This window comes from Malus sylvestris, chromosome 9 (assembly GCF_916048215.2).
Source record: "Malus sylvestris chromosome 9, drMalSylv7.2, whole genome shotgun sequence".
In the NCBI taxonomy this organism is placed as follows: Eukaryota; Viridiplantae; Streptophyta; class Magnoliopsida; order Rosales; family Rosaceae; genus Malus; species Malus sylvestris.
Window position 1 is genome coordinate 1139525 of NC_062268.1, and position 25311 is coordinate 1164835.

At 39.9% G+C, this 25311-nt stretch overlaps 7 protein-coding genes across 7 annotated transcripts; 2 read left to right on the forward strand and 5 right to left on the reverse strand.

The window, feature by feature from the left end:
• Positions 1-1173: 1173 nt before the first annotated feature.
• On the forward strand, positions 1174-5347 carry LOC126583897 (protein WVD2-like 7). Its single transcript, XM_050248440.1, has 9 exons — positions 1174-2574; positions 2722-3318; positions 3404-3778; positions 3880-3938; positions 4039-4113; positions 4329-4431; positions 4557-4619; positions 4751-4861; positions 4954-5347. Exons 1-9 carry the CDS (start codon positions 2506-2508, stop codon positions 5137-5139), a joined length of 1638 nt encoding a protein of 545 aa, XP_050104397.1. The 5' UTR covers positions 1174-2505; the 3' UTR covers positions 5140-5347.
• Positions 5348-6263: 916 nt separating this feature from the next.
• LOC126583899 (uncharacterized) lies at positions 6264-7017 on the reverse strand. Its single transcript, XM_050248441.1, has one exon. The coding sequence runs from the start codon at positions 6953-6955 to the stop codon at positions 6362-6364; it is 594 nt and encodes a 197-aa protein (XP_050104398.1). The 5' UTR covers positions 6956-7017; the 3' UTR covers positions 6264-6361.
• A 777-nt stretch (positions 7018-7794) lies between these two features.
• Positions 7795-11145, reverse strand: LOC126634353 (cystinosin homolog). Its single transcript, XM_050304866.1, has 8 exons — positions 10902-11145; positions 10637-10769; positions 9280-9369; positions 9032-9156; positions 8655-8697; positions 8396-8513; positions 8251-8300; positions 7795-8148 (listed from the first exon to the last, which is right to left on the reverse strand). Exons 1-8 carry the CDS (start codon positions 11018-11020, stop codon positions 7999-8001), a joined length of 828 nt encoding a protein of 275 aa, XP_050160823.1. The 5' UTR covers positions 11021-11145; the 3' UTR covers positions 7795-7998.
• A 1209-nt stretch (positions 11146-12354) lies between these two features.
• Positions 12355-15168, reverse strand: LOC126583056 (cystinosin homolog). The gene is made up of 8 exons (XM_050247354.1): positions 14902-15168; positions 14473-14605; positions 13786-13875; positions 13534-13658; positions 13095-13137; positions 12790-12907; positions 12647-12696; positions 12355-12531 (listed from the first exon to the last, which is right to left on the reverse strand). Exons 1-8 carry the CDS (start codon positions 15018-15020, stop codon positions 12418-12420), a joined length of 792 nt encoding a protein of 263 aa, XP_050103311.1. The 5' UTR covers positions 15021-15168; the 3' UTR covers positions 12355-12417.
• Positions 15169-16533: 1365 nt separating this feature from the next.
• LOC126582346 (uncharacterized) lies at positions 16534-18527 on the forward strand. Its single transcript, XM_050246472.1, has 4 exons — positions 16534-17106; positions 17477-17651; positions 17796-18073; positions 18162-18527. Exons 1-4 carry the CDS (start codon positions 16648-16650, stop codon positions 18267-18269), a joined length of 1020 nt encoding a protein of 339 aa, XP_050102429.1. The 5' UTR covers positions 16534-16647; the 3' UTR covers positions 18270-18527.
• Positions 18528-18948: 421 nt separating this feature from the next.
• On the reverse strand, positions 18949-20943 carry LOC126582347 (succinate dehydrogenase [ubiquinone] iron-sulfur subunit 2, mitochondrial-like). The gene is made up of 2 exons (XM_050246473.1): positions 20149-20943; positions 18949-19278 (listed from the first exon to the last, which is right to left on the reverse strand). Exons 1-2 carry the CDS (start codon positions 20832-20834, stop codon positions 19107-19109), a joined length of 858 nt encoding a protein of 285 aa, XP_050102430.1. The 5' UTR covers positions 20835-20943; the 3' UTR covers positions 18949-19106.
• A 2797-nt stretch (positions 20944-23740) lies between these two features.
• On the reverse strand, positions 23741-25284 carry LOC126583178 (mavicyanin-like). The gene is made up of 2 exons (XM_050247490.1): positions 24704-25284; positions 23741-24308 (listed from the first exon to the last, which is right to left on the reverse strand). The coding sequence occupies exons 1-2, from the start codon at positions 24894-24896 to the stop codon at positions 23977-23979; spliced, it is 525 nt and encodes a 174-aa protein (XP_050103447.1). The 5' UTR covers positions 24897-25284; the 3' UTR covers positions 23741-23976.
• Positions 25285-25311: the final 27 nt, after the last annotated feature.

Sequence of the window (25311 nt, forward strand, 5' to 3'; positions counted from 1 at the left end):
CGAATGTAATAACTGTAACACCTCACCTCGCCGAGAAGGCTAATGAGATGACCTCGACCAACAAGGATTCGAAAACCCTTCTCGACCGAGACTTGGATAGGCAATCGACCGTTCTCGCCGCAGTGCTGTTGATGCCAACGGAAGATACTGCGAGACCGACCGACTCTACGGTGACAGAGCTATCTATGCCGACTTAAGATATCACCGGTTGCTTCCACAGTGCTGTTGATGCCAACGGAAGATGTGTCAGCGAAAAAAGAAAAGAAAAAGATCTCAAGTTGTGAGAGTTTGCGCAGGGCAATTTTTATGTTGATTTGCAGGGGCTTTTCCATTGCTGAATGTCTTGTATTTATAGTAGCAGAACACCGAGCCCGAGTTCCAATCCTATTTGAACTAGGTTTCCCTCTCCGGATTACCTCGATCAGTCCTATCTCTGCTAGGACTACGAATCTAGTCCTTAACTGAGCCGGATTCGCCTTCTAGTTCTACTGATCTCGTCAAGGGTCCCTATTGTATTAGGACTCGACTTGCACTCTGATTTAACCGACCTAGGCTTGGAAACCCATGAGCTGAACACCCCATGACCCTCTCGCCGTACGTCTTCCCGGGCCAAAAGTGATTCCTCCCTCGGCCCAAACTGTTATTTTGGGCCCAAACACAAGTTAGAGTTGCCTAAACAAAATGAAGGGTGGTTTGTTAATTCTTCCAAAGATTGATGATAATGGGTGAGGAAAATAACTCTTAAGTATTTCTACTAAACCCTACTCCATGAACATGACACATCGCCTCACGCAGTTGGCAAGCGTCAAACAAATAGCCTCCAAAGGTCATATTGTCCATGTGGTCCGGAAGGGCGAATAAGCTCACAAGCTTGAATTTTTGTAACAACATGAAAAATTTTTGCTCCTTCAAGATATAAGAGCAAGTCCACCGGGAACAAAATGTCCCAGCCCTCAGTGAATTTGCTCCAGCCCACAAAGTTGCCTGGCACCCAGCCCATGCCAGGCAATAGGCCAGCCCAATTTTGACAGACCAAGAAGCCGGCCTATTTGGTTGGCGCGTGCACGACAAGCGCGCCTGGGCGCGAGTGGCCAACAGGGCTGTCAACCCACTTGTGCTCCGGATCCCATCAGCGACGTGGCATGCTCATAGCCGTTGGATTTCCAACGGTAAAAAAAATTAAAATTTTACTTTTAAAATAGACCGTCCGATCACATATCAACGGTCCACGTTAATTAACTAAATTAAAATTTATTAAAAAATACATAATAAATACTAAAAAAATACATAAAATTTTAAAAAAAATTATTATTTTTTTCTATAAATACCTAACTCTCATCTTCCACCTTACACCACATTTCAATATTTTCTACACTTTCTACCAAAGCTTTCATATACTTTTTGTGTGAAAAAAAATACCAAAAAGCTTGTGGTTGAAGAATAAAGTGTATTTGATGAGTTTATGTAATTTCATTTTAGTGTGTTCTTTTTTATAGTTTATTTGATGAGTTTATGTAATTTTATTTTAGTGTGTTTTTTTTAAGTTTATTTGATGGGTATGTAATTTTATTTTAGTGTGTTTTTTTTTTAAGTTTATTTGAAATTTTATCTGAAATTGGTTAAAAATCTTATTCGAAATAAACTTAAAAAAAAAAAAAACACACCAAATAAATACGTTGGGTGCCAGCGCATTTTTTTAGGGGTAGAGATGCCTTGGCCTATTACTGTTCACTCAAGTCTATTAATGTTCACTTAATGGATAAATGCGCTGGGTGCTGGCGCAAAGTCCTTTGGGGTGGACTTGCTCTAAACTTAATACCAGAATTTTTGACCAATAGTTTTTAATCATTATATGATCAAGAATCTAATACAAAGATCCTCAAAGCATACCATTAGTCTAATACTACCTAGAGTTTAGCATACACTAGACTCGGAGGGAAGGGGGACTTGAAATTCAAATTAGCAAAAAAATTAGAATGTTGGAGGAATATCGTTGGATTGAACACGCGGGTCCTACAAACAAGAAAAACTGAAAACGATTTGAATTTATAAAAAGATTGCGTAATGTTAGGGAGAATGAATTTTGAAAACTAAAGGACATGACAGTTGATGATTGATTTATTACTTAAACGTTGATAAACGTACTTTTATTGGTGAGACATCTTTTAGTTTGTAAATTTAACTTTCAAATTTAGTTTCATATCATGTCTTTTGAAGTGGAAAGTCGGACGTCCACTTGTCACTCTGGCTTTGGCACCAATAATCCGAAGTCTCATCACAATCTCTAATTCTCTCTGCGGCCCTGCCGGGGTCCCTCCCAACTTTTCCACGACACTTTTCATTTCAAATTTCAAATTTCGAAATAGACGACCACGACGACGACCACCCTCACGATTTATGCGAATCGTAAATCCGACATTTGGTTAAACAAACATAAGGGGTTTGGTTTTTTTGCCTCAAAGTTTGGATCTTTGGGACGACAACATCGAATTCGTACCAGAAATCATGGGAGAATCGACGTGTCTGATGCAGCCGTTCTCCTATGCTTCCGGCATCCCCAACGACGCATACGAGGTCAGTTCTTCGGTTTTTGTCTCTATTTTTTGTGATTTTTAAGGTTGAATTTCCATGTGCAGAGCACTTTTTACTTGCTGGGTAGTTGTTGGAATTCGGTTTTTGAGAATTGGTTGTGAAAAAGCTGGGAACTTTGAATTGTCGCAGGGGAACCCGATTCATGCTCTCGGGCAGTCAGTGTCGTTCGGGAGGTTCGTGTCGGAGTCCGTAGCTTGGGATAAATGGTCGACAATCTCGCACAACCGGCATGTGGAGGAGGCCGAGAGGTACTCCCGCCCGGGTTCAGTTGCGCAGAAAAAGGCTTTCTTTGAAGCACATTACAAGAAAATCGCTGCTCAAAGAGCCGCTGCGGTGCTTGAACAAGCCAGTGCCAATGCCAATGCCAATGCTGCTGCTGCATTGGAAAATGCCCCCGAAACCAAATCTGAAAGTCGGGATCGAAGGACGAGGATTTCAACCTCTGAAGTGTTCGTCGATGAGCAAAGGGAAGAGAAAGAGGAAGGGAAGGTCTACGAGCCAAATCGAGAAGAAGAATGCTTTGGTAAATATACCAATGACTATAATGCAAACACTGAAATGGAAAAATTTGAAAGCAGCAAGGTGCACCCTGTAGATCATGAAGACCGAGTTTTGGTGGAGAATTCAGCTGAGGTAGAACTTTCGAGCCGAAGTGCTGATAACAACAAGGAGGTAAACGAAATGGAGCTCACCGGCAAACCCCAGATCGAAAAGCCTCTGTTGAAGGTATAAATCTTGATTTACAACCGATAATTTTCACACTCATTGACTTATGAAGGTTGCTGACAACCTGCATTAATTGTTGCTTCAGCAAAGTTACAGCTCGAATCAAGAAGCTTCGACACCAGTGAAAACGAAAAAAACCAGACCTTTTATTTCCTCCAAATCATCATTAACATATCATAAAGCACCCAAAGTCCCATCTTCTCCAACCAAATCCACAGCTCCTAGTTGTTCCAGAAAGGATGACATTATCACTCCATTGCGTAAATATCCGGCCGCAGAGCTGGAGGACAAGAAGAAATCAACTCCGAAATCAATTCACAAGTCGATCAGGTTTACACCCATCAGGGAACTTTCTAGGCTGACTTCAACCGTCATCAGGAAGATTGAAAACTCAAGAGCTGGTGCTAGTTCTTCCAAGACATTGAAAGATTGCCCGACTGCTCTGAGGACTCCAACTAAGGTGCCTTCCAATTTCTGTGAATATTTTGCCAAAATGGCCTCCGAAACTTAGCAGCTTTGCTAGCCACGCTAACTTCTGAAGTTTTATTTTTCAATCTGCAGGTATCTAAGAATGAGGTGCGCCAGCATTCCACCACCACCCCATGTTCAGAAAAGAGAAGGTAAGACTGATCGTATGAAAAACAGCAAGCGTTCCGTTTTCCAATCGATATATGATTCATGTCTGATCCTGTTTCTGCGTATGGATTTCATGAATCACAGGGCCAAAACACCACTTGATCCCTCAGCCAGTGGAACCAAAACTCCTGTGTCCAAATGGCGTTCACTCCGTACAGAGTATGTGCCTCAACTTTTATCATCTTTCCTGTACAATTTACGTGTAGTATCAAGAAATGTTCACAATTTACCGAGTACATATGTAAGTATTAAGAATAACTAGAGAAGATAAATGTAGTCATAAACATATGAATTAATGGTTATGTTGGTCTCCCGTAGCGCCGCTCGTTTAGGACTTTGAGTTCTTATCATTTTCTTTCTCCCAATTTGGCCAGTTGTTCAAAGATTTTGAGTGCCTGCAGAAACAAGGCGAGGTCCCCATTTTCATTGGCCCCTTTCACCTTAAAAACTGAAGAAAGAGCTGCAAGTAGAAAGAAGGCAAGGGTTTGCCTATTTCTTTTTTATATATGTTCCTGAATTCTAATCATATCTATGTTATGAGATAGAGTTATATATGTGGTTAAAGTTCTAATCGATGTCATGTTCTTGTTCACCGCTTACAGAAGCTCGAAGAAAAGTTTAATGCGAATGAGGAACAAAAGGTGCAGGCGCAAAGAAAACTCAAGGTTGTTCTCTCATTACCAAGCTTCTTCAATCCGCTGTAATTTTAGTCCGTACAAATTGTTAAAACCTAGAGCTAGACTGGTTTTATTTACAACAACTTTCGATTAGTACCTTAATCGCTATGGTCATGCAGGAGAAAGAAGAAAAAGAGATTGGAAAGTACCGTCAAACGCTTTGCTTCAAGGCCAGGCCACTTCCTGATTTCTACAAAGACAGAAAATCACCAAAGAAGGAGATACAGAAGGTAATGTTTGTCCTTAACCAGTTCAAATGCTCCTCACCGAAAGCTTAAACGTTTTCTAAAGTTTGGTTATTTTCCCCGCTTTCTTCCTGCAGGTTCCAGTTACTCCTCAGTCAAAGAATCCAATCACAGTTGAGAGCTCGACTCCTCGACCTCCTAGTGGAGCTTCAATCAAGAGCATTAGCCAAGGAAGGAATAACCGAACCCCAACTCGTTCACTCATTTCACGATCCATTAAGACTACTCGCGAGAATAAATCTCCAAATATTCAGCTTGGATAACCTAAACCTGAACACAAGTTTCTGTTGGAGCAGAAGTGAGAAGTATCGGTCCTGCTCAAAGCTTCGAGCAACTTTTAGATAGTCTTGATTGCACCGCATACCGAAATGAGTTTGCCTGAGACACAGAAACATGCATAGAGATTGCGAGCAAATTCGTTCTTGTATGAAGAGTGTAGTTTGTAACTAGTATTCGTGTACCACGATTTGTTTAAACTCGAGGAAATGTAGAAATTTTGTAAAGCAGCAAACCTGGAATTTCCACTCAGAATCTCATAAATTTCAATGCACGGCTGCACAAAACTCCTATAAACTCGAATTTCATACAATTACAAGCAACTGTTTCCGTAGATGAATCGAAAGCTTCATCAGGGAGATAAAAACAGAAGGTGAGGAATGAGGAAAGTTTCAGTAAACATATAAGTTAAAATTACCAGCACCATAACAGTGGGACTATCTGTAAAAAATTATAACATGTAAACATATAAGAACTACAAATGCTTTCTTTACTGATAAGCTTACTTCTTAGCTTCTATTATGTCAATTGGGTGGGAAAATTGACGGTCTCAAGTCCGGATAAAGGAGAAGGAGATGAAGTCAGGTAGTCGACAACTGACATTTCGTTTCATGTCAAATTCCTATGGTAATGAACAGCCGACCCCACTAGGCTTTGCTGTTGTTGTTTGGGCCGAGAAAATTGACGGAAAATTCGAACTTTAGTCCTCAAATGCAAATACGTAACGGGTCAGAGTCCTAATCAGCAAATAGCAATTTCCAGTTCTTCAACATTACATGAATGCCAGCAGTATAAAATCAAAACCTGGGAAGATCAGAATGATCAAAACTTTCATTATCTCCAACAAAAAAGGAATGCCAGCAGTATAGTAATACAATCTCTTTGCAAAATAAGAGTAATGTTGCGGAAGATAGACGTTCCTCCCCCTACCATCTCTTTGCAAAACGGAAAACTGTATTGGTTTGGAGTCGCTCTTTAAATAACAATGCAGCAAAACATTTCAAGAGAACCCATAAATCGAGTGAGAGAGAAACAAACGTATAAATATACACAATCGGCTACATCCAAGAATCTCCAATAAATATAAAAATACTTTAAAAGTAAGTCGAAATTAAGAAATACAATTTTCACCATTATCAATAACTCGTACATCAATGATATAATAAGAAACAATAATTAAAAGATAATAAACAATAATTAAACCACTAATCACGTTTGTGGCACTAAGCACCAACCATCATCTTCCTCGATTTGATGATCAATCACATAATCCACATTAAAGAAACCCATCTCTTCGTAATCACCATGATGCTCAACATCATCAACATTATTTTCCACCGTCCGATCATCATCTCTATCATAATATCCAACTGCATAACCATTGATTTCATGATCATCGTCACCATCATCATAGTCATTCTCATAATCCCTAGAGAGACGATCCAACAACCCCGTGGCGGACAAACCCAATTGACTATTCAAGCCGGGTTGCCCGTCCACGACCCGCCAAGTGACCAACCGATGATTGGAAACGACGTCGGAAGACTTGAGCTTTCGGTTGCCCTTGGTCTTGTCCTTGGCCTTGGAAGCCGGGTGAATGTGACACTCGGTGCACTTGGGCTTGCCGCACTTGCCGGTGAACTTGGAGTGGTTGGTGGGCTTGGTTGGCACCTTGGTGAACAATCCGGCCGTGGGCGGAGACTCGAACTTGTTGACGTGTCGGGTTGCCGGTCTCAGGTTCAACGGCTCCGGTAGGATCCGGTGTGTCCGGACCATCCCATGCTGGCGACCATCTCTCTTCATTGTTGACAAATTGGGTTGTGGGCTAAAAGAAAATGATGGAGGTGTTGAAGTTTTGCTTCTCTTTTATACACTGCAAACGAGAACTTGGGAAGCACGGAATTGTTTGATGGGTGGATAATTCGTGTTGGGCAAGCCGTTGCCAAAATTGACAACTCATTTACTATTATTATTTTTTAAAATTATTTATTTATTATTTGTTTTTAAATAATAAATGAGATTCTTTTTCTAAGGCCTTCCAGGCTTTTCATGAAAAAATTAAAAAATTGAGTGTGATACCAATATATAGAAATCAAACTTATACTGTAAGTCGAAATATCTTAGTGCTATAAGAATGATTCTCTTATATAAGTAGCAAATATTAAAATAAAGAAAAAAAAGTGGATGGGTCCCACATTTAATATATAAAACTTATATGTACGGATAGGTGTGTCTAATTTCTACTACTAGACGGTAGAATGGCACCTTACTCAACATTTATTCATTCTATTAAAAAAATTAATAATTTTTTTTTCTGGCTAATTTGTCGTGTCACAATATAATCGAAATCGAAATTGTTTATAGTGCCACTGTACTAAGCCCCCAACCTTATCAGAATTGTTTATTCACTTAATCATTATTTATAGGTTATTACTACAGAAGCAACAAGCTCGTGATTGTACCAATTAAACAGAAAAACGGAACCACAAATCATGTTCGTGGCACTAACAACTAACCTTAATCTTCCTTACTTTGGTAATCTGTCACTTAATCGCTAGAGTGATGAACATCGCTATCATCGATCTAGTATATAACTAGGGTTCCAAGTTTTCGGCTCTCAGTTTACCCCGAAAGAATAAGAGTTCAGTAAAATTTGTGCTACATATAGTTGAACTGCATAATGTTCATACAGCGTGGCTTCTTTTGACGCTCCAAATGACTGTTTTTCTTATTCCCTGTACACAAAGAAAGTAAAATACAAGAGACAACCGAAGGCTTACTGAATCTTACATACCAGATGTAAGCTGATATCTTACACGTTGAGAGGCCAAGCCGAGCTTGAAGCTTTATACATTTTCGGAAACTGGGTCATCGGAAGACTTGATAAGTGGTTCCGTGCTCTCCTTACTGATGATTTTAGGGGCGATCAATGCTCTCTTGCCGCGATACAGCACAAAGTGTTGATTCATGAATATAAGGTCAAAGAATATAGATATCTGAAACAGTAAGAACCGTCCACGTATAAGAAAGAGGCACAAATCATTTAACGAAAGAGGAACAAATCGACTTGTTCAAGATGTTGATATATCAGTCCATACCAAAGACAGCAGCGTCTTTCCCATATTTCCATAGAAATTCACCCAAGAACCTGGAAGGTGCACAAGTTAGAAACAAACTAAGCACGAAGGAACGATGTTATCAAACTGAAACTATATATCATTGGTTAAGGAAGAGATGATGAACCTTGATCTATAGACTGCACGGCCATTTGTGCATAATTAGCCACCCCTCCGGAAAAGTCAAGTAAAATGTTGCCAATGCTGAATCCATCTGTGCTCTTCCGCAGGAAGTTCATGGATGCCTATACTTCGAAAAAAGTTTTGTATCAGTACAGGCTTACTGTTCGTTCCTACGTATCTATATACTCTATGTTGAATGGAGCGAATGCATTGAGGACCGGAATGTGAAGTATTTGAAAAGGATTATAGGAGTCAATACTAACCTGGGGAATATATTTGATGACTGTCATAAAAACTTGAATTGAGCTGCAACAATATTAGATGAAATGAATTTAGAACGAGAACTTCACACAAACCCAACTATCGCTGAATACAACAAAGCCGTATGAACAAAATAAATTGAATAAAGTTTCAAGGCAACAGAAGGTAAATAGATCTTGACATCTGCTTTGCTACAAAAATCATTGTACTTTGGAAGGCGGTGGTTTGGTTTATGCATAACGACGACTGAGAAGATAAAACCATTAACCGTCACCAGAGAGGATGCACATTACAGACATTCCATCAAGTCTCGATCATAATTTACGCGGACAATACAATGAAATTTGAGGCACAAAAACATAAAGGAAAAAAATCTTACTTGAAAATTGAGATCAACCAAAGCCAGGAATGGGTTGGCAGAGCTAAGAAAACACAAACTGCAGCACCTAACCACACGGCAGCAACAATTCCAAAGGAAATCTTGGAGACCTTCTGATTTCCGCGCTGCATAAAGCCATCATCAAAAGGTCAAATATGAAACTTGCCGCGACAGAGCGACTGACATCAGGATTGTGAGTGTATAACACAGATTAAAATCTAAACTAGGCAAAGAAGATCAAGACACACTTCATAGATTGCAATTTGGCACAGGGTAACTGCCGTCATCAAAACGGCATGAATAGAGAAAGCAACATCATTTGCTGCAACAGGTATCATCTGCAATCGTAGGACAAGAAGAGATTAGTACTTCCAAATATATATATAATCTATCAATTAAATCTCTTTCCTTCCATTAGGTGCACAAACTTTTCATCGTTTAGGCTTTCAGATGCCGCAAGTTGGGAGTTTGAATTTCTACTTGGTCCCATATTTATGTGCCCGAAAGCCTAAACAGCGTAACACACTAGAAATACAGGGCACAGAACATATTTCTGAGATAGAAATCTGTTTACGGCCTTGAAATCCAGTGTACCATATCTCACTAGTCTCCAAGCGTCCAAAATAAACCAAAGCTATTACGTTGCGTCTAAAACCGATACGTACAATACATTTGTTATGTAATCCAAAAACTTGTATCAAGTTAAAAGAACACTTTAACTTATTAAACCGTTTTCTAGTCAACCGAAATACACAGGGATCAGGACAGCTTTCTGAGACACAAATTAGTTTTCACCCTCGAAATTCATTGTACCCCTTACTTCACTAATCTTAAGGGCCTAAAGTAAACGAAATCTGTCGAACTTCATCTAAAGGATACATATTGCTTTCGTTATGTAATCTATAAACTTACAAGTGTCAACATTTAAGCTGAGCTGATTAAACCCTTTGCTAATCAACCAAAATACAACCTACCCAATTGTGAAAATGTAAATTTCGACACAAAAAACCGAAGCTTTAGGCCATCTCCAATCGAAGGAGGGCTAGAGGCCTAGTTTTAGCCTCTGATCCTTCAAGAAATTAATATTTTAATGAACAGTGCAGTGCTATATTTCTTATCATCTCCAACCGAATGACCAAAAGGTCATAGGCCAAACATATCCCTGTGACAAAAAATCATCTCCAACTGAGGGCCAAATGGCTATAGTATGGAATGTGAAGAATTAAAAAAAAATAAGGTAAGATAATATGGAATGTGAAAAATATGTGAGAAATGGTGTAGAAAAAAATTAGAAAATAAAAAAAAATCCAAAACAAAAAAAAGTAGGCTGGGCAAAAATAAAAATCATAAACCCTGTACGAAAAAAAAAGGTAGCCTGGCTGGCTGAAGATGGCCAACCCGTTGGCCTGATTGGTTGGTTTTGGCCTGGTGGGGCCCACAAGTCATTTAGCTTAGTCCCAGGTTGGAAACGATTTTTGTGTCATTTCGGATTATTTTCAATCCTATGGCCTCTGACCGGGTTTGAAAACAGAGAACACAGCTGCTGGAATGAAAGCAACCATAAGAACAAGTAGTTAGGGAGAGGGAAAACAGAACAGAACAAACCTGTTCTTTGCCGTACTTTTCAAGGTACTGCTTTTGGACGGCCGTGCTGAAGTAAAGACTGGCGTTGTAAATGAGATAGGCGGATTGCTTCGTCAAATTCAGCACCACGAAATCGAAGTTCAGCCCCACAACACTGAAATCCGAAATTCAAATGTTCAAACTCACCATCCAAAAATTTAAAAAGAAAAAACCCATTTCGAATTTCACAAGACAAAATCTTGGTCGGAATCGAATCCCCGAGAAAATAGATACAGGAATCAATCACCTTTTCCGGCGGAAATTTAAGACGATTTGCGGGTAGGCACCGACGGTCCAACTCAGGAACGCCACCCATCCCAGAACTTCGTATGTGATTTCCAACGGAATCGAATTCCACGACGCCATTCCTTTCCTCCCCCACTTTACCTCTCTCTCCTCCCGGTTCCCACTCGGCCGGCGGCGAGAGGATTCCGAGCAGCCTTAAATTTTGTCCAATCAAAAGCGCGGGGAGAGAGCAAGAGTGAGAAGACAGAAAGGGGGGGGGTTTAAATTTCAACTGTCATTCGCCGGTCCGTTCCAAGTGGGCCCCACTCGATGACGTGGCCCGATTTGGCGACGTACACGTAACTTTTTGAAGCTACGATTGGCGCGTCTTTTCTTTTTATTTCAAAGTTTCTGTAGCGAGAGGTTTATGAATTGAGGCCACCTTGTCGTGAATGTTCATTCAGCTGCGGCCCCCATGACTTTCAGTTATTGTTTATAACGTATAAGTCTATAAGGCGCCAAATTCCAACGTCATCACCTTCGTCAGGTTATAGACCGGAACATAGTCAAGTTTGAATCTCTATTTCTATGTAAGTTTGAGTTCGCATCATATTAGTTAAAGATTATATTACAAAGACTAAAGTTAGAGAGATTACATTTTTTTCTACCGCTACAAATGAAAAAAACAAGAGAGCGAGAATTTTTTTTTTATTTTTTTATTATTGTACCGTTATTTGTAAATAATTTAAATTTACTACTTTTACCGCTTGAAAATGAGGTTCTAAATGAACTCTTATTATTCCCAACTTCACCGCATTTTCTTGAACATATTGTTCTGATTGAGTAAGCATTAGTTCTTATACCACTTGTTCCGGACTGCACAGCTATTGTTCTAAATTTAGGACCTATGTCTATAGTTCTATACCAAGTAGGATTCTTTCCTCTTCAAATCCCCACCTCTTCGGTTTCCTCCTCTCTCACTTTTCTCTTTTTATTTCTCTTTCTGTAACAAAGTCAACACTAGGTATTGACTGACTTAATCGTGACCGTTCATATATGAAGGGCACGGGAGGGGAGGGGAATTGGAGATGAAAGAATTTGAGAAAAGTTACCACCAAATATACGGACGATTTCTTTTCTCATCTCTTGATCAAGCCAATTTGCAAACAAAGATTCATACATTTTCATGAACTGCGTAATGGATTGGAAGACTGGACTGGACTGGAGAACTCCAGTGGCTCCAAGCTCTCCTTGAAGTAGTCAAGATCCGCCATTGTAGCGATCGGAGATCGATGAGAATTTGCTGATTGAGAACTTCATGTTTTCTAATATATATATATATATATATATATATATATATATATATATATTACAAAAAAACTTCGCCAACTTCATTATTTTTTGCTTCAATACAAGATGTGATTTTAAGGTGTGGCGTTTTATCTCAAAATACGCTAATACAATTTAGAGAGAACTTCAACTTAATATACATTTTATTAATATCAAACATGTTGAGATCCAAGCCGAAGCTCAAAGCTTTATACATTTTCCGAAACTGGTTCATCGGAAGTCTTGACAAGTTCTTCACTACTCTTGCCGCGATACAGCACGAAATGTTGACACATGAACAGAAGGTCAAAGAAGATAGATATCTGAAATTTCAGTAAAACCAACGTCCGCGTATAAGTGTAAAGCCCCATGAGCGTTTCAAATTGAGACAGATTAGAACGATAAATGAAAGAGTGATTGTAATATATCAGTTCATACCAGAGACAGCAGTGTCTTTCCGATATTTCCATAGAAGTTCACCCAAGAATCTGGAAAGGTGCACAAGTTAGAAACAAATTAAGCTCGAAGGAACGATGTTTTCAAACTGCAAATATCATTGGTTGAGGAAGAGAATTACGAACGTTGATCTATAGACTGCATGGCCATTTGCGCATAACTAGCTGCCCCTCCGGTGAAATCAAGTAAAATGTTGCCAATGCTGAATCCATCTGTGCTCTTTCGAAGGAAGTTCATGACCGCCTATACTTTGAAAAGTTTAATTTGCATCAGTCTGTTGTTTCATGTTAAAATATTAACACGAGTAGTAATTACAGTTTCGTTTCTTTTCTTCATTTCCTATGTATCTAGATACTCTATATATCGAAGGATGGCGAATGCTATTCACAATGAAAATGCATGGCCAATGCATCGAGTAACGAATACTAACCTGAGGAATATATTTGATGCATGTCATAGAAACTTGAATTGAGCTGCAACAAAATCAAACGAATTGAAGCCGTAAGGCTGTATGAAGAAATTCAACTGAATAAAGCTTCAAGACAGAAGAAGGTAACCAGATCTTGGCATCTACACTGCTACATATCATTTTAATTTGGAAGGAGGTAGTTCGGTAACGGTTTATGCATAAAGAGGACTGGGGAGATAAATCTATTAACCATCCCCAAGTAAGGAAGGGGTTGAGTTCAAATGCTGAGAAATCCGCCTCACTTAATCAGAACATTATACTAAATGCGACTGGATTTGAAGCTCATTGTCTACGTTGAACTTATTGACATAGAGAAAGTTCGGAATTCCCATGGATATCTTGATGTGGAAAAGAGTGATGAAACTCGAGGCATAGAAACACATAAACGAAAGAATCTTACTTGAAAACGGAAATCAACCAAAGCCAGGAATGCCTTGGCAAAGCTACGAAAACACAAACTGCAGCAGCTAACCACACGACAGCAACAATTCCAATGGAAATCTTGGAGACCTTCTGATTTCCGCGCTGCATAAAGCCATCAACGAAACCTCAAATACGAAACTTGCCATGACCATATGACTAACATCAGGATTTCGAACCTATAACACAGGTTTTAAGTCTAAACTTGGCGAATTAAGATCAAGACACTTACTTCATAGATTGATATTTGGTACAGGGTAACTGCCGTCAGTAAAACAGCATGACAAGAGAAAGCGACGTCATTTGCTGCAACAGGTATCATCTGCAATCATAGAACACAAAAAATTTGTACTTCCGAGTATACATAATGAAGCGTATCAATTCAGTCTCATCGATATATCCTTCCTTTTAACGAGCGCTGATTAATTTCATCACTTTTGAGATTCCAGACGATGCAAATTAGGGACCTGAACATCTACTCTCAATAGTATTAAGATTACAACACATAATCCTAAAAAAATAAAATTTACGTGCCCAAAAACAGCGAAACACACTAGAAACACCAGGGTCGGGTTGGGATAACTTTCTGAGGCGTAAATTTGTTGATGTCCTCAAAATCCAGCGTACCATATGTCAGCAACAAAATAAACTAAAGCAATCGAGGTTGGTCTAAAACCGATATATATAATACAATCGTTAATGTAATCCATAAACTTGTATCAAGTGTCAACATATAATCTGGGAAGATTAGACCCTTTGCCACTCGACCAAAATACAACCTACCCAATTGTGGAAGTGTTAACTTTGACTCAAAAAACCGAAGCTTTTCGATTGGAAACAAAGAACACAGCAGCTGGGGATGTGAAAAACAATCATATGAACAAGTAGTTGGCTTAGGGAGAGGAAAAACGGAGCAAACCTGTTTGTCGCCGTACTTTTTGAAGTACTGCTTTTGTACGGCGGAGCTGAAGTAGAGACTGGCGTTGTAAATGAGATAGGAGGAGTGCTTCGTCAAATTCAACACCACGAAATCGAAGTTCAGCCCCACAACACTGAATCCAAACACAAACCCAAATTCAAATTCCAACTCACCCACTAAAAGCGCCGTTTGATAATTATTTCGTTTTCAAATTTCATTTCGTTGTTTCTGAAAAAATGCTAACTAAAAAACTGTTTCTTTTAGTTCGGTTTTCATATTTTGGATTCAGTTTTCAATTTTTTCGGAAACTCACAAGAACTAAAAACAAAATTGCTATCAAACACGTCTCTTAAACAAACTCATTTCTTATAAAGGAAAAGTCATGGTCGGAATCAAATTCCAGAGAACACCGAGACGGGAATAAATCACCTTTTACGGCGGAAATTCAAGATTACTTGCGGGTAGAAGCTGATGGACCAACTCACGAACGCCGTCCATCCCAGCACTTCGTACGTGATTTCCAGCGGAGTCGAGTTCCACGATGCCATTCCTTCCTCCCCAGTTTCTCTCTCCTCCCTTCTCACTCTTCCGGCGGGAGGGAATCCGATGAATCTTCAATTTTCTCCGATCAAAAACGCGCAGAGAGAGCAAGAACGGGAAGAATGAAAGAAAGAAAGCAAGAAAGCAAGAAGGAAAGAAGGTCTGTTTTGCTTCCAAATTTGCATGCAATCCCTTGACTCTTATCCAACTGTAAGTCTGTGATTCGCCCGAACACTGCTGGTGGGCCCCCACTCTTGATGACGTGGTCCCGCTTTCCGATGTAGCTTTATCATTTATGGAGCTTCGATTGTCGCTTTTTTTTTTCTTTTAAAATTTGGTGTAATAAAAGGGTTTATGAAGTGTAACTGAAAAAGGGGTTATGAATTGAGGACATTTACGTGGGAATGTTCATTGAGTTTGTTATAAGTGTAATATTAAGAAAATTAAATTTATAGATTAAATTTTGAAAACTAAAGAACATGAAAGTTGATGATTTGTTCATTACTTAAGCGTTGATAAACCTGCTCATTTTTATTTGTGACATATTATTTAGTTTGCAAATTTAATCTTCAAATTTAGTCTCCTTAGTATTACCCTTGTTGTAAATATATTCATTGCTCTCTCTGCGTCCCCATGATTTTCTGTTATGGATTTTAATGCATATGGCGCCAAATGCATCATCATTGACCTCTATCCAAATTTTAGGGCAGTTTGATGGGGTCGGACGTGATGAGATTTTGTATTTTGGACTTGTTAGGTTAAGATTGGATTGGATATGTGGGGCTTTTATTCTAAGGAAAACTAATGAAAAATGCTTAAAAACTTTGAGTTTTAACGATAAGGACAAAATAAATGGTAAAGTGAATAGTAACAGGATTGACTTTTTAGTGTAAAAATATGGTTTTTCGTTAAAATGAACAGTATCGGGAGTTTTTTGTTAAAGTTATCTTTCTTCTATTGTTTGGTATATACAAACTCTGGTTAGGATTGGATTGAAAACAGCCTTAACCCACAACCTTCTTAACTCCGTCACGAAACGCAACCTACGACATGAGACCCATGACCCACAATGTTGTGCAAATTGAATCCAAAGTCAATTTTTATAGGGAGTTTTAATGAAATACTTCTGATATTGTTCACTTTTAACAAAAAAATCACATTTTTATCTTTTTCTGGTACTATTCACTACACCTTTATTTGTCATTTTTCATTAAAACTAAAGTTTTTTTTTTTTTTACTTTTAGTTAGTTTTTATCCTTTTTATACTTTTTTTTTTTTACTTTTCGTTAATTTTTATCCTTTTTATACCCTTTGATCTCAATCATACCGGAAAATCATCAGTCACTACCCACCCTCAACGCTACTCGCTGTGAAATTTGTAACTCGTGTGTGGAGATGGGTCAGATAACTCTCTATTGATGCAAATGGACTCAAAGATTTCTAAAGTCCATTACCATCCTAAACGGGCTTTACAAGGCCCAATATAATTTTGAATTGGGAAACCCCAAAGCTTCCAATCCAAAATTCCAAATACATCATCTTTCTCCCTTCCTCCTTTCGCCATCCGCAACCCCAAAAACAAAACCCTAATTTCAGTCCAGTTCTGAAATTGGACACTCACTCTAATTGCAATCCATGGCGAATTTGCTGATCAACAGAACCCTAAAATCAGTCGGAAACCTCAAACTGATCGGATCTCTCTCTTCTCGAGCTCGCCCCTTCAGCTCCACCGCCACCGCTACTTTCGAGCAGCCCCAATCCGACGGCCCATCTTCGTCATTCACCTTCTCCTCCGACGGAAAAGAAGACAAGAATAACAGCAGTGCCCACGATGACAGCATATACGTCAAGTCGCCGTCGAGTTCCAGCTCCAAGAGCGAAGCGGCGTCGTCGGTGACGATGCCGATGTCGTTCATGACGGGGTCCATCGTGGGAAAGAGATTTTACAAACAGGTGACGACGAGGCCGGCCGACGATGGCAATGGTTGGACTGTGATGCTTGATTACCGGACACTCAAAACGCCATCGAAGAGGCCCCTAAAGCTTCCTACTTTAGCCCTGGCGAAGGCTATTGCGGCAGAATGGGAATACCAGGTGATCTGATTTTCTGCCGTTGTTCCAATTTTCAGAAGCTTAGATCAATTGGGTTCCGTTTCACTCAAATTTGGAACTTGAGGGCTTAGCTCAATTGGGTTTTACTCAAAATCGCAACTTGTTTAGTTTTTGGGCTCTTTGTGTTCTAATTTGGATGTTTTGCATTTTAGTAGTAGCTCAATTCAAATTCAAGTTGCTTTTCAAAATTGAAAGCAAGAAAAGTAGGTTTCTTTCCGAATTGAGCTTCTGTTCCTCTGTACTGTTATCAAAAAGCTTTTATTCGGGATTACGTGTTTTTCTTGACTTCTGTTGAGCTTCTGCTTGTAATTATGTATGGTGGTTTGTCTTACGTAACTATATGTATTTTTAGGAAACAGATGGGATTAGGCCCTTTTCAATGCCTCTCATGAAGCATGCTTGTACTGCACTGGAAAGAGTTCCTCTTACACGGCCAAAGGTTATAGATTGTTTGATGAAGAAATTCAATCAAGATTTAGTCTTCTGTCGCGCCCCGAACGACAATGATATCACAAGTGTTGTCCATGGTATGATCTTTTTTGTGTGTCTGATAATTTGCTGTTTTGAACCTTCCGTGAAATTGCTTGTGTTACTCCTTGAAAATAATAATTTTATATTTTAAGATAAGAGTATATTTGTTGCTAAGACATGGCACCCCGAATCTTATGTAGACCGACAAGTGGAAAAAATGGATCCTTTGCTTGATTGGGTGAAGTCAGAATTTGGCTTCAAGCCTGCTGTGTACTCAAGCTTTTTTGGTGGGAAGCAGGAGGATGGCCTCACAAAGGCTATAGAGACCTTACTAAAACAAACAAATGACTGTGAATTGGCAGCAATTGACGCCATCGCATCATCAGCACACTCGCTAATAATTGCTATTGGAATTTTTCGCGGGAAGTTACAGATTGAAGAAGCAATCGAGTTGATCAGACTCGAAGAAGATATACAGGTTCTAATTCATTTACTTCTCTCTATCAAACTTGAGCTGACATAACAAACTCTTGCAAAGTCTTAAAAAACCGCATCTGATTTCGCAGGTGGATAGATGGGGTTTGGTTGAAGGCGGTCATGATGTTGATGCAGCTGATCTCAGGGTACAGATCTCATCAGCTGCTGTATTCTTAGGTCTGTCAAGAAGGATTTAATCTTCATACATCTTTTCTCCGGTCTCTTACTTTTTCATATCTTCGTAAGAGCGGTCTTAGGCAAGGTTTTCTTAGAATGCTTAAATTGCTATAGATATGTAGAACTCGTGCCGCTAAAATTTTTGTGAAATTCTGCTGTGATTGATGAGATGAGGTTGAGGAATGATGTAATAATTGGCTTTGTGATTCACTGCAATAAAGTCTCGCGCTCTCTTGCACAATAGGAAGCGAAAGAGCTAGTTTCTTCTCTGCTACAAACCCCTCCAAATTCGTGTTGATTTCATGAACCTTAACCTAACCTAACTTAGCCTTAGCAGCCTAAAGTGTTATTCGAAGAAGTCTTCGACATGTAGATTTACGTTGAAATTGAAAGCAAGTGTAGAACCGACGGTATCATATACAGGCTGTGTGGTTGTCATTGTTGCATCCTGCAGAAAATCATGCTAATCACATTGCTTCAGACCGAAGTTAGGTCAAGCGAAACAGTAGCGTCAATGGAGCAGACAAAGGAGTTCGATCATGAAATGTCTGAACCTTGAATGGTGTTTGAGTGGATCTGTATAGGGTTCTGATATGTCGGAGTAGCTGTGGATTCAGATTTTTGGATCAACGAAAAGCTTCTAGTTCGACATAGAAGCCAAGAAAGATAACGACACCGGTGCTCGGCCGATGCTAAAGATTTATAAACAAAAACAACATGCTTCCTTCCCAATTTTATTAAAGGGATGAAAGGATACAATAGTTCACTAATTATTTGCTCAAACCACATGACTGATGAACCCCGAAAAATTCCTAGAATAAATGGTTGAAATAGACGCACAATTTGCTTTCAGAAACTTAGGGCTTCAGCTGGAGCTGCTTGATATGTTGGATCTGCTTTCCGGGGTTCAAACCCTTCGGGCAGGCACGAGCACAGTTCAATATGGTATGGCATCGGTAGAGCTTGAACTCGTCGTTTATTGCATCCAGTCGCTCCTTTGTGTATTCGTCACGGCTGTCACTTATCCACCTGCATAACAACACAAAAAATGACTCAGGATGCAGCGTTCACCTCCAAGAATATACAACGAACAACCACAGCAAATTGCATATGCAGAGGAGAAAATCACAATTACATACGCTACGAGTACAATTAGGAATGTTTCGAGCTCCATAGTCAAGGAACAAATATTGTTTGACAGACATCCTATCCCAAAAACATGAGATTAAGCACTACACTGCAAAATGTGGTTTGGATTTTGTTCCAAATCAGTTTTTTCTTCAAGTTCTTGCCTTTTGAAGATGGCAACCAAAACCCTTATCATCACCTTCGAAACAATCTCACTACAACCAACGCCATGAGCTCCGGCACATGAACTGCAGCTCCATGTTAGTTACTAACTACTACTCTCGGTCACTCAACGTTCAACACGCCAGACAGATCCCTGAGACGGCTTTGAGTCACGAGCAGATCTCTAGTTTGTTATGATGGGTTGTGTTCCTAGCAGTAGCTCAAAACATGGAATTGACAAAGGAAGAATTCGTTTTTTTCGAAACAAAACTTCCCCAATCAAGTGCAAAACCGAGCTCACTGGTGTTCTAGGATTCATGCAGTAGACCCAACTTAGTGGGATAATTAAGGAATGGTTGTTGTTGTTTGTAAAACTTCCCAATATAAAAAATTGACCCAACAAGACACAAAATTTGTACCCAAACAGCAACATTTCCAATCAATTTTCAATCCTACACAAACATTCACCTAATATATCAATTCATCCTACATTTAAGCGTGGATTAGTTGCTTAATCAAAGAGATTATCATGTTAAACTAATCAATCAATAATCAAGATCCCTAGCAAGTTCTGAAATAGAGATGAAGAATCAAGAGAAATGAATGTACCGATTGGCGTGGAGCAAGGCGGCGGGGCCCAAGTAAGACTCAGGGTTCCACCAGTAGCTAGGGCAGGATGTGCTACAGCAGGCGCACAGAATGCACTCGTACATCCCATCCAGCTTCGCCCTATCCTTCTTGCTCTGCTTTATCTCCTTCCCATCCAACTCCGCCGCCGGGCTCTTCCGCTTCAGCCACGGCTCGATGCTCTTGTACTGGTTGTAGAAGTTCGTCATATCCACCACCAGGTCCTTGATCACAAACATGTGCGGCAGCGGCGTGATCATCGAGGCGCCCGCCTCCGACGGCGCTATCTTCGTCAGGCAGGCCAGGCCGTTGCAGCCGTCGATGTTCATGGCGCAGGAGCCGCAGATCCCTTCCCGGCAAGATCGCCGGAAGGTGAGGGTGGGATCCATCTCGTTCTTGATCTTGATGAGGGCGTCGAGCACCATGGGCCCGCACTCCTTGAGGTCGATCTCGTACTCCTTGAGCTCCGGCTTCTTCGGGTTGTCCGGGTTCCACCGGTAGATTGAGAAGGTCTTGATGTCCGTTTTGTCTCGGGCCTTGAGGTCGACCTGCTGGGCCTGGGCCTCCGACGCCATAGCCCGGACGCACACGTAACGAAACGACGCCGCCGCCGTCGATCCCGACGACGCCGCAGAAGCAATGGCCCTCCGTATCAACCCCGTCGCCATTGTTGCGTTTCCGAGCTCCAACAACTGCGAACAGAGAGAGAGGTTGGAAGAGAGAGAGAATGACAGAGAGGGAGAGTGGGAGACAATAATGGAGACAAAGGGGTTGGGAAATGACGGAAATACCATACCCGGTTATATAGGGGATGGTTTCAGCTGGCGAGGGCTTATCTGTAATTGTAAATGAAATAGTGGGATTAGTTCGATTCCGTGTCGTGATTGGCTGCGCGTCTGGGCGTTTCCTCGGTGACGTGTCCGATGGGGAGCCGTTTTTTTTGGTGTGAGCGTGGTTCGATTGTATATCAATCGTTTGATTTTAGGCGTGGGTAAACCACGCAACCACCCATGGATGATTGCCACGTGGAACATAGAGATTGATTCATTGCCCACCACCCGTGGCTGGTTGTGGCCCAAGCGCTTGTTAATTGGGCCTCTCAGAGGCCCGACTTTGATGGTTCCAACCGAACAAGATTTTTATGACCTAATTACAAAATACACCTTGAAGTTTGGAATCATTTTCAGAAAGGGACACAATCTTTCGGGGTTTTCACCTAACTACCGAAAGTATTATGCTATTAACAATTTAAACCACTCCTTTTACTAGCTTCTTATGGCCTATTAACTGGAAAATTCTATGGTCCAACTACTAAACCAGCTCATACCTACAGATCAGACACAACAAACCTTCCCCTTCCCCACAACAAACCCACTTTTGATCAGACATTTCTCTCACACCATCTCCAATCTATCGTACCCAAAAACTTCTCAATTCACTGTTCCCGTAGCAAGTATGAGGCCAACTTTTAGAAGGCAATTAGATACAAAATGGACTATCTTTTTTTCTGTCTGATTTCATTGAAACGCAAGGATGACTTGAATTAAAAAAAAAAATAGTAATTCAGAGTGAAGCAAAAAATGAAAGTGGCTCTAAATCTCATGGATGTATTTTGTAATTAGCTCTTTCTCTTTTATGAAGACACCCAACCTGAAAATTAACGAGGGAGGTGTATGGAAATGTTAGTTTATGGAATTGGATCCTCGCCGGATCTAATTCATGGGGATCCTAGGGATCAACTCATATGGGCCGTTGATCAAAAATCATGTGGTTATAATTTTTTTCTTTTTTATATTTTTCACGCAAAACAAGACTGTTTTACTTTTGAAATATTTAATTGTGACCGTACGATTTTTTATCAACGGCCCATGTGAGTTGATCCCTAGGATCCCCAGCAATTAGATCCGGCGAGGATCCAATTCCTTAGTTTATGGGCTTGGGAGGCGGCTAAAAGGCTAAACGTAGTGTGAGAAATATTAATTTTACAGTATATAACAGTCGGTTATGTAATGTAAAAAATAATAGAAGAACGAATTCCTGAGCATAGCTGAGAATCTTCCAACGTTGTTAGGGAAGATTATGTTAATAGAAGGGGGCGTATTATTTGACTTTATTGTTAAGAATTTGCTACAAATGATGGGTGTGACATGTAGGGTACAAAAACTGAACAACTACATGCTAACTACTAACTACTCACGTCACTTTTTGTGCCATCCATTTCCTTTGGTTTAGGCTTTAGCTACGCTCTCCTTCTTCCTCCCTTATCACGTACAACTCACGCCACCTCTCTATTTTTCCTCTGTCATTCTTCTTCTCCATTGCTTCTCTCCCAAGTCTCCAGTCTCGTCTTCCTCGAATCTCCGCTCCTCCTGCGAATGGCCTCGGTAAGTTTGTATTCCACATAACATGTGCATCTGCATTTCATTTCGAGTTTACATGTTTTAGCCTCGATGATGTCCGTCTTTCTCAATTTCAACGTATGATGTGCTGAGAAAGACAAACACATGGATGTATACAATTGGTAAAACCAAATAATGTATTGTGGGTTTTGTGGAGCAGGAGATGGGACGGCCCTTGCCCAAATTTGGAGAGTGGGATGTGAACAACCCGGCATCAGCCGAAGGGTTTACTGTGATATTCACTAAAGCTAGAGATCAGAAGATGAACAATGGGGCTGCCAATGGGACTCCCTCCTCAACCAAACCAATAAACGATCAATATCCACAAGAGGTAATTAACTTAACAACATTATTCACTCTCAATATCTACACATTCTAGCCTACTAGAGGCGGTAAATTGCCCTAACTAACTTGCCTAACTCACGTTTGCCCTAAAATTAGTTGCGTTAATTGTATTTCGTATTCGTTCCTCTCTTGGGAGTTTTGTATCACTGATTGCTTCTTATTTGAATGCAGAAGAAATGGTTTTGCTGTTTGTGAAGATCTCCAAGCTTTGGTGTTTTTGAGAATCTGAGATGTTGTTGTTCGAGCATTTGTAATTGAATTTTCTCTAGCTTTTGATGATTAATCCTTGTTTAGAGACCTTAATTTTCCATGTTCCCCATACTTTTGTGTAGATTAATACATATTTAAATTGTAGGAAGAAAGGTGGCAAAAATACCACATAGGATATCTCTTTAGCAATTGTAGCACTTCTGGAGAAATTTCAATCAAAAGTCTTTTTCTTTTTTATACTTTAATTTCCTCTATTTGATTGTAGCCAGTATTTAATATATTTACGAAATTGCCCATACTTCCGTTGAAATATTCGAAAAACCAAAGACGATATGGAAACAGAGGGTGAAATGCAAACTTCACTCTATAACGGCGAGAAAAATCAATGAATATTGCCACTATTTACCAATTCACTACAGTAATTTTGTTGAAACCCATTGCAGATTTCGAATTTTTGAATACTTTCTAAGAATTTTTTCTTTAATTTTGACTAAATCTGAATGAGTTGATATGCTCACCCGCCCGATTACAATTTTTCTTAATTTCCGTCGAACAACAATCGATATTGATATATTCATAAATACTTTCATAAATTTGCATACAAATATTTTAAACACTGATTATGACATCCAAATTAAGCCATCCAATTTTTGTTATAAATTAGACAAAAGCTAGTGATCAATGTATACAGATGATATACGTACGAAATTAACAAAAATTACCATAGTTTTAACATTAAACAAAGACTCCAGCAATAAATAACCCTAAATATTAATCAACATCCAACTCTAGAAATTAACAACCCTAACCAGTAATAACCATGCTAATTAACATTCCACAAACTTAATTAATCAAACTAGAACATAACAGAAGCAACAACGTACGACATAACAAACTGAACAAGGACAAGTTTGGAGACTCCGACTGAGGAAACCGCAGCACCGGAAGATTTTATGGCGTCACCACCCGACGGAGAGTCCTCATCCTCCGCCGCCATCACCTTAACTATCATGCGCTGTCCCCTCTCGCAGTGTCCAGCGGCTCCACTGATGAAGTAGAAGGAGCCCGAGTGGTCGAACGTGTAAACGGTGTTTCCAGTGTTCGAGAAGAAGTTGGGGCGAGTCGAGTTGCACTTTTTGTACTCCGCCTCTGTCACCTCCATCACCGAGTCCTTCTTGTAGTGAAAGCCTACAAAACCAAAACATCGTAAGAAGAACAGAACAATCATTACAAGGCGATATTTTAAGGTACTCTAATATACTCAAAGGAGATTCATGTTTTAATTTGTAATAAACCTACAAAACAACATAATAATAAAACAAAAGTGATATTCTAAGCTACTCTAATATATTGGGACTGAGATTCGACTTATGTTTCGTTGTGTACCTAAAATCTACAAACTAAACAACATAATAAAGCGATATTCTAAGCTACTAAAAAATACGGGAGGGAGATTCAACTTGTGTTTTATTGTGTACTACATACCAAAAGAACGTTACAACAAAATAAAAACGATATGCTCAACTAGTATGATGTACTTGTAGTGGGATTCAAGTTCGGGTGCATGCTATGTGTGTACTTACGGAGGGTGTCGCCGACTTGGAACCGGTTTTCAGAGGCCCAATCGTTGTAGATTTTGGTGTCGTTGGCGGGAGGGACAACCCAGTCTTTGTTTCCACCAACTTGGAACTCGAAGGCGGAGACGAAATGACCATAGCAGAAGAAAAACATCACCAGAGAAAACAGAAAGATCGTGTTGCAGTTGAAGTTAGCCATTTGGGAAATGCTTTTACAGAAGCTCTTTTGCTATTGGGGAGATGAGTTGCTTCTGAGTGCAAAAACTGACTGCAATTTGTGAGATGGTTTGAGGTGGGAGGGGGTTAATATGTAAGTGAGGGGGAGGGGAAGGGAGGTTTAGAGTTAGTTACTGCACTAACACACGTAGTGGGGGTATACGTGGGATGAGAAGCTGGGAACTCGGTTTGACTCGGTCGAATTTTTAATGGAAATTGATTTTTTTTTTTTTTTGTTTTGTTTTGTTTTTGTTTTTGTTTTATGAGGTAATTGGATCACCGGTCCTTGGATTTAAGCTTAATTGGAGATTTGGTATCTGAACTAAAATTCTGACTTTTGAGTATTGGTCTTTGAACTTGTTATACTGTGGAGCAATGGTAATCCGAGATTTGGATGA

Bases quoted from the DNA above. Each gene is read 5' to 3' on its own strand.
- LOC126583897 (XM_050248440.1), top strand. From the start codon at position 2,506: ATGGGAGAATCGACGTGTCTGATGCAGCCGTTCTCCTATGCTTCCGGC. The intron at 2,575-2,721 runs GTCAGTTCTTCG...GAATTGTCGCAG, and splicing joins TCCCCAACGACGCATACGAG to GGGAACCCGATTCATGCTCT. The intron at 3,779-3,879 runs GTGCCTTCCAAT...TTCAATCTGCAG, and splicing joins CTCTGAGGACTCCAACTAAG to GTATCTAAGAATGAGGTGCG.
- LOC126583899 (XM_050248441.1), bottom strand. From the start codon at position 6,955: ATGAAGAGAGATGGTCGCCAGCATGGGATGGTCCGGACACACCGGATC.
- LOC126634353 (XM_050304866.1), bottom strand. From the start codon at position 11,020: ATGGCGTCGTGGAATTCGATTCCGTTGGAAATCACATACGAAGTTCTG. The intron at 10,770-10,901 runs GTGATTGATTCC...TTCGGATTTCAG, and splicing joins TTAAATTTCCGCCGGAAAAG to TGTTGTGGGGCTGAACTTCG. The intron at 8,301-8,395 runs GTTCATCATCTC...TGCACCTTCCAG, and splicing joins CGTGCAGTCTATAGATCAAG to GTTCTTGGGTGAATTTCTAT.
- LOC126583056 (XM_050247354.1), bottom strand. From the start codon at position 15,020: ATGGCATCGTGGAACTCGACTCCGCTGGAAATCACGTACGAAGTGCTG. The intron at 13,659-13,785 runs GTAAGTGTCTTG...GGCTTTATGCAG, and splicing joins ACCAAATATCAATCTATGAA to CGCGGAAATCAGAAGGTCTC. The intron at 12,697-12,789 runs GTTCGTAATTCT...GCACCTTTCCAG, and splicing joins CATGCAGTCTATAGATCAAC to ATTCTTGGGTGAACTTCTAT.
- LOC126582346 (XM_050246472.1), top strand. From the start codon at position 16,648: ATGGCGAATTTGCTGATCAACAGAACCCTAAAATCAGTCGGAAACCTC. The intron at 17,107-17,476 runs GTGATCTGATTT...ATGTATTTTTAG, and splicing joins CGGCAGAATGGGAATACCAG to GAAACAGATGGGATTAGGCC. The intron at 17,652-17,795 runs GTATGATCTTTT...AATCTTATGTAG, and splicing joins TATCACAAGTGTTGTCCATG to ACCGACAAGTGGAAAAAATG.
- LOC126582347 (XM_050246473.1), bottom strand. From the start codon at position 20,834: ATGGCGACGGGGTTGATACGGAGGGCCATTGCTTCTGCGGCGTCGTCG. The intron at 19,279-20,148 runs GTACATTCATTT...GTTGTTATGCAG, and splicing joins GCCTTGCTCCACGCCAATCG to GTGGATAAGTGACAGCCGTG.
- LOC126583178 (XM_050247490.1), bottom strand. From the start codon at position 24,896: ATGGCTAACTTCAACTGCAACACGATCTTTCTGTTTTCTCTGGTGATG. The intron at 24,309-24,703 runs GTAAGTACACAC...TTGGTTTTGTAG, and splicing joins CCAAGTCGGCGACACCCTCC to GCTTTCACTACAAGAAGGAC.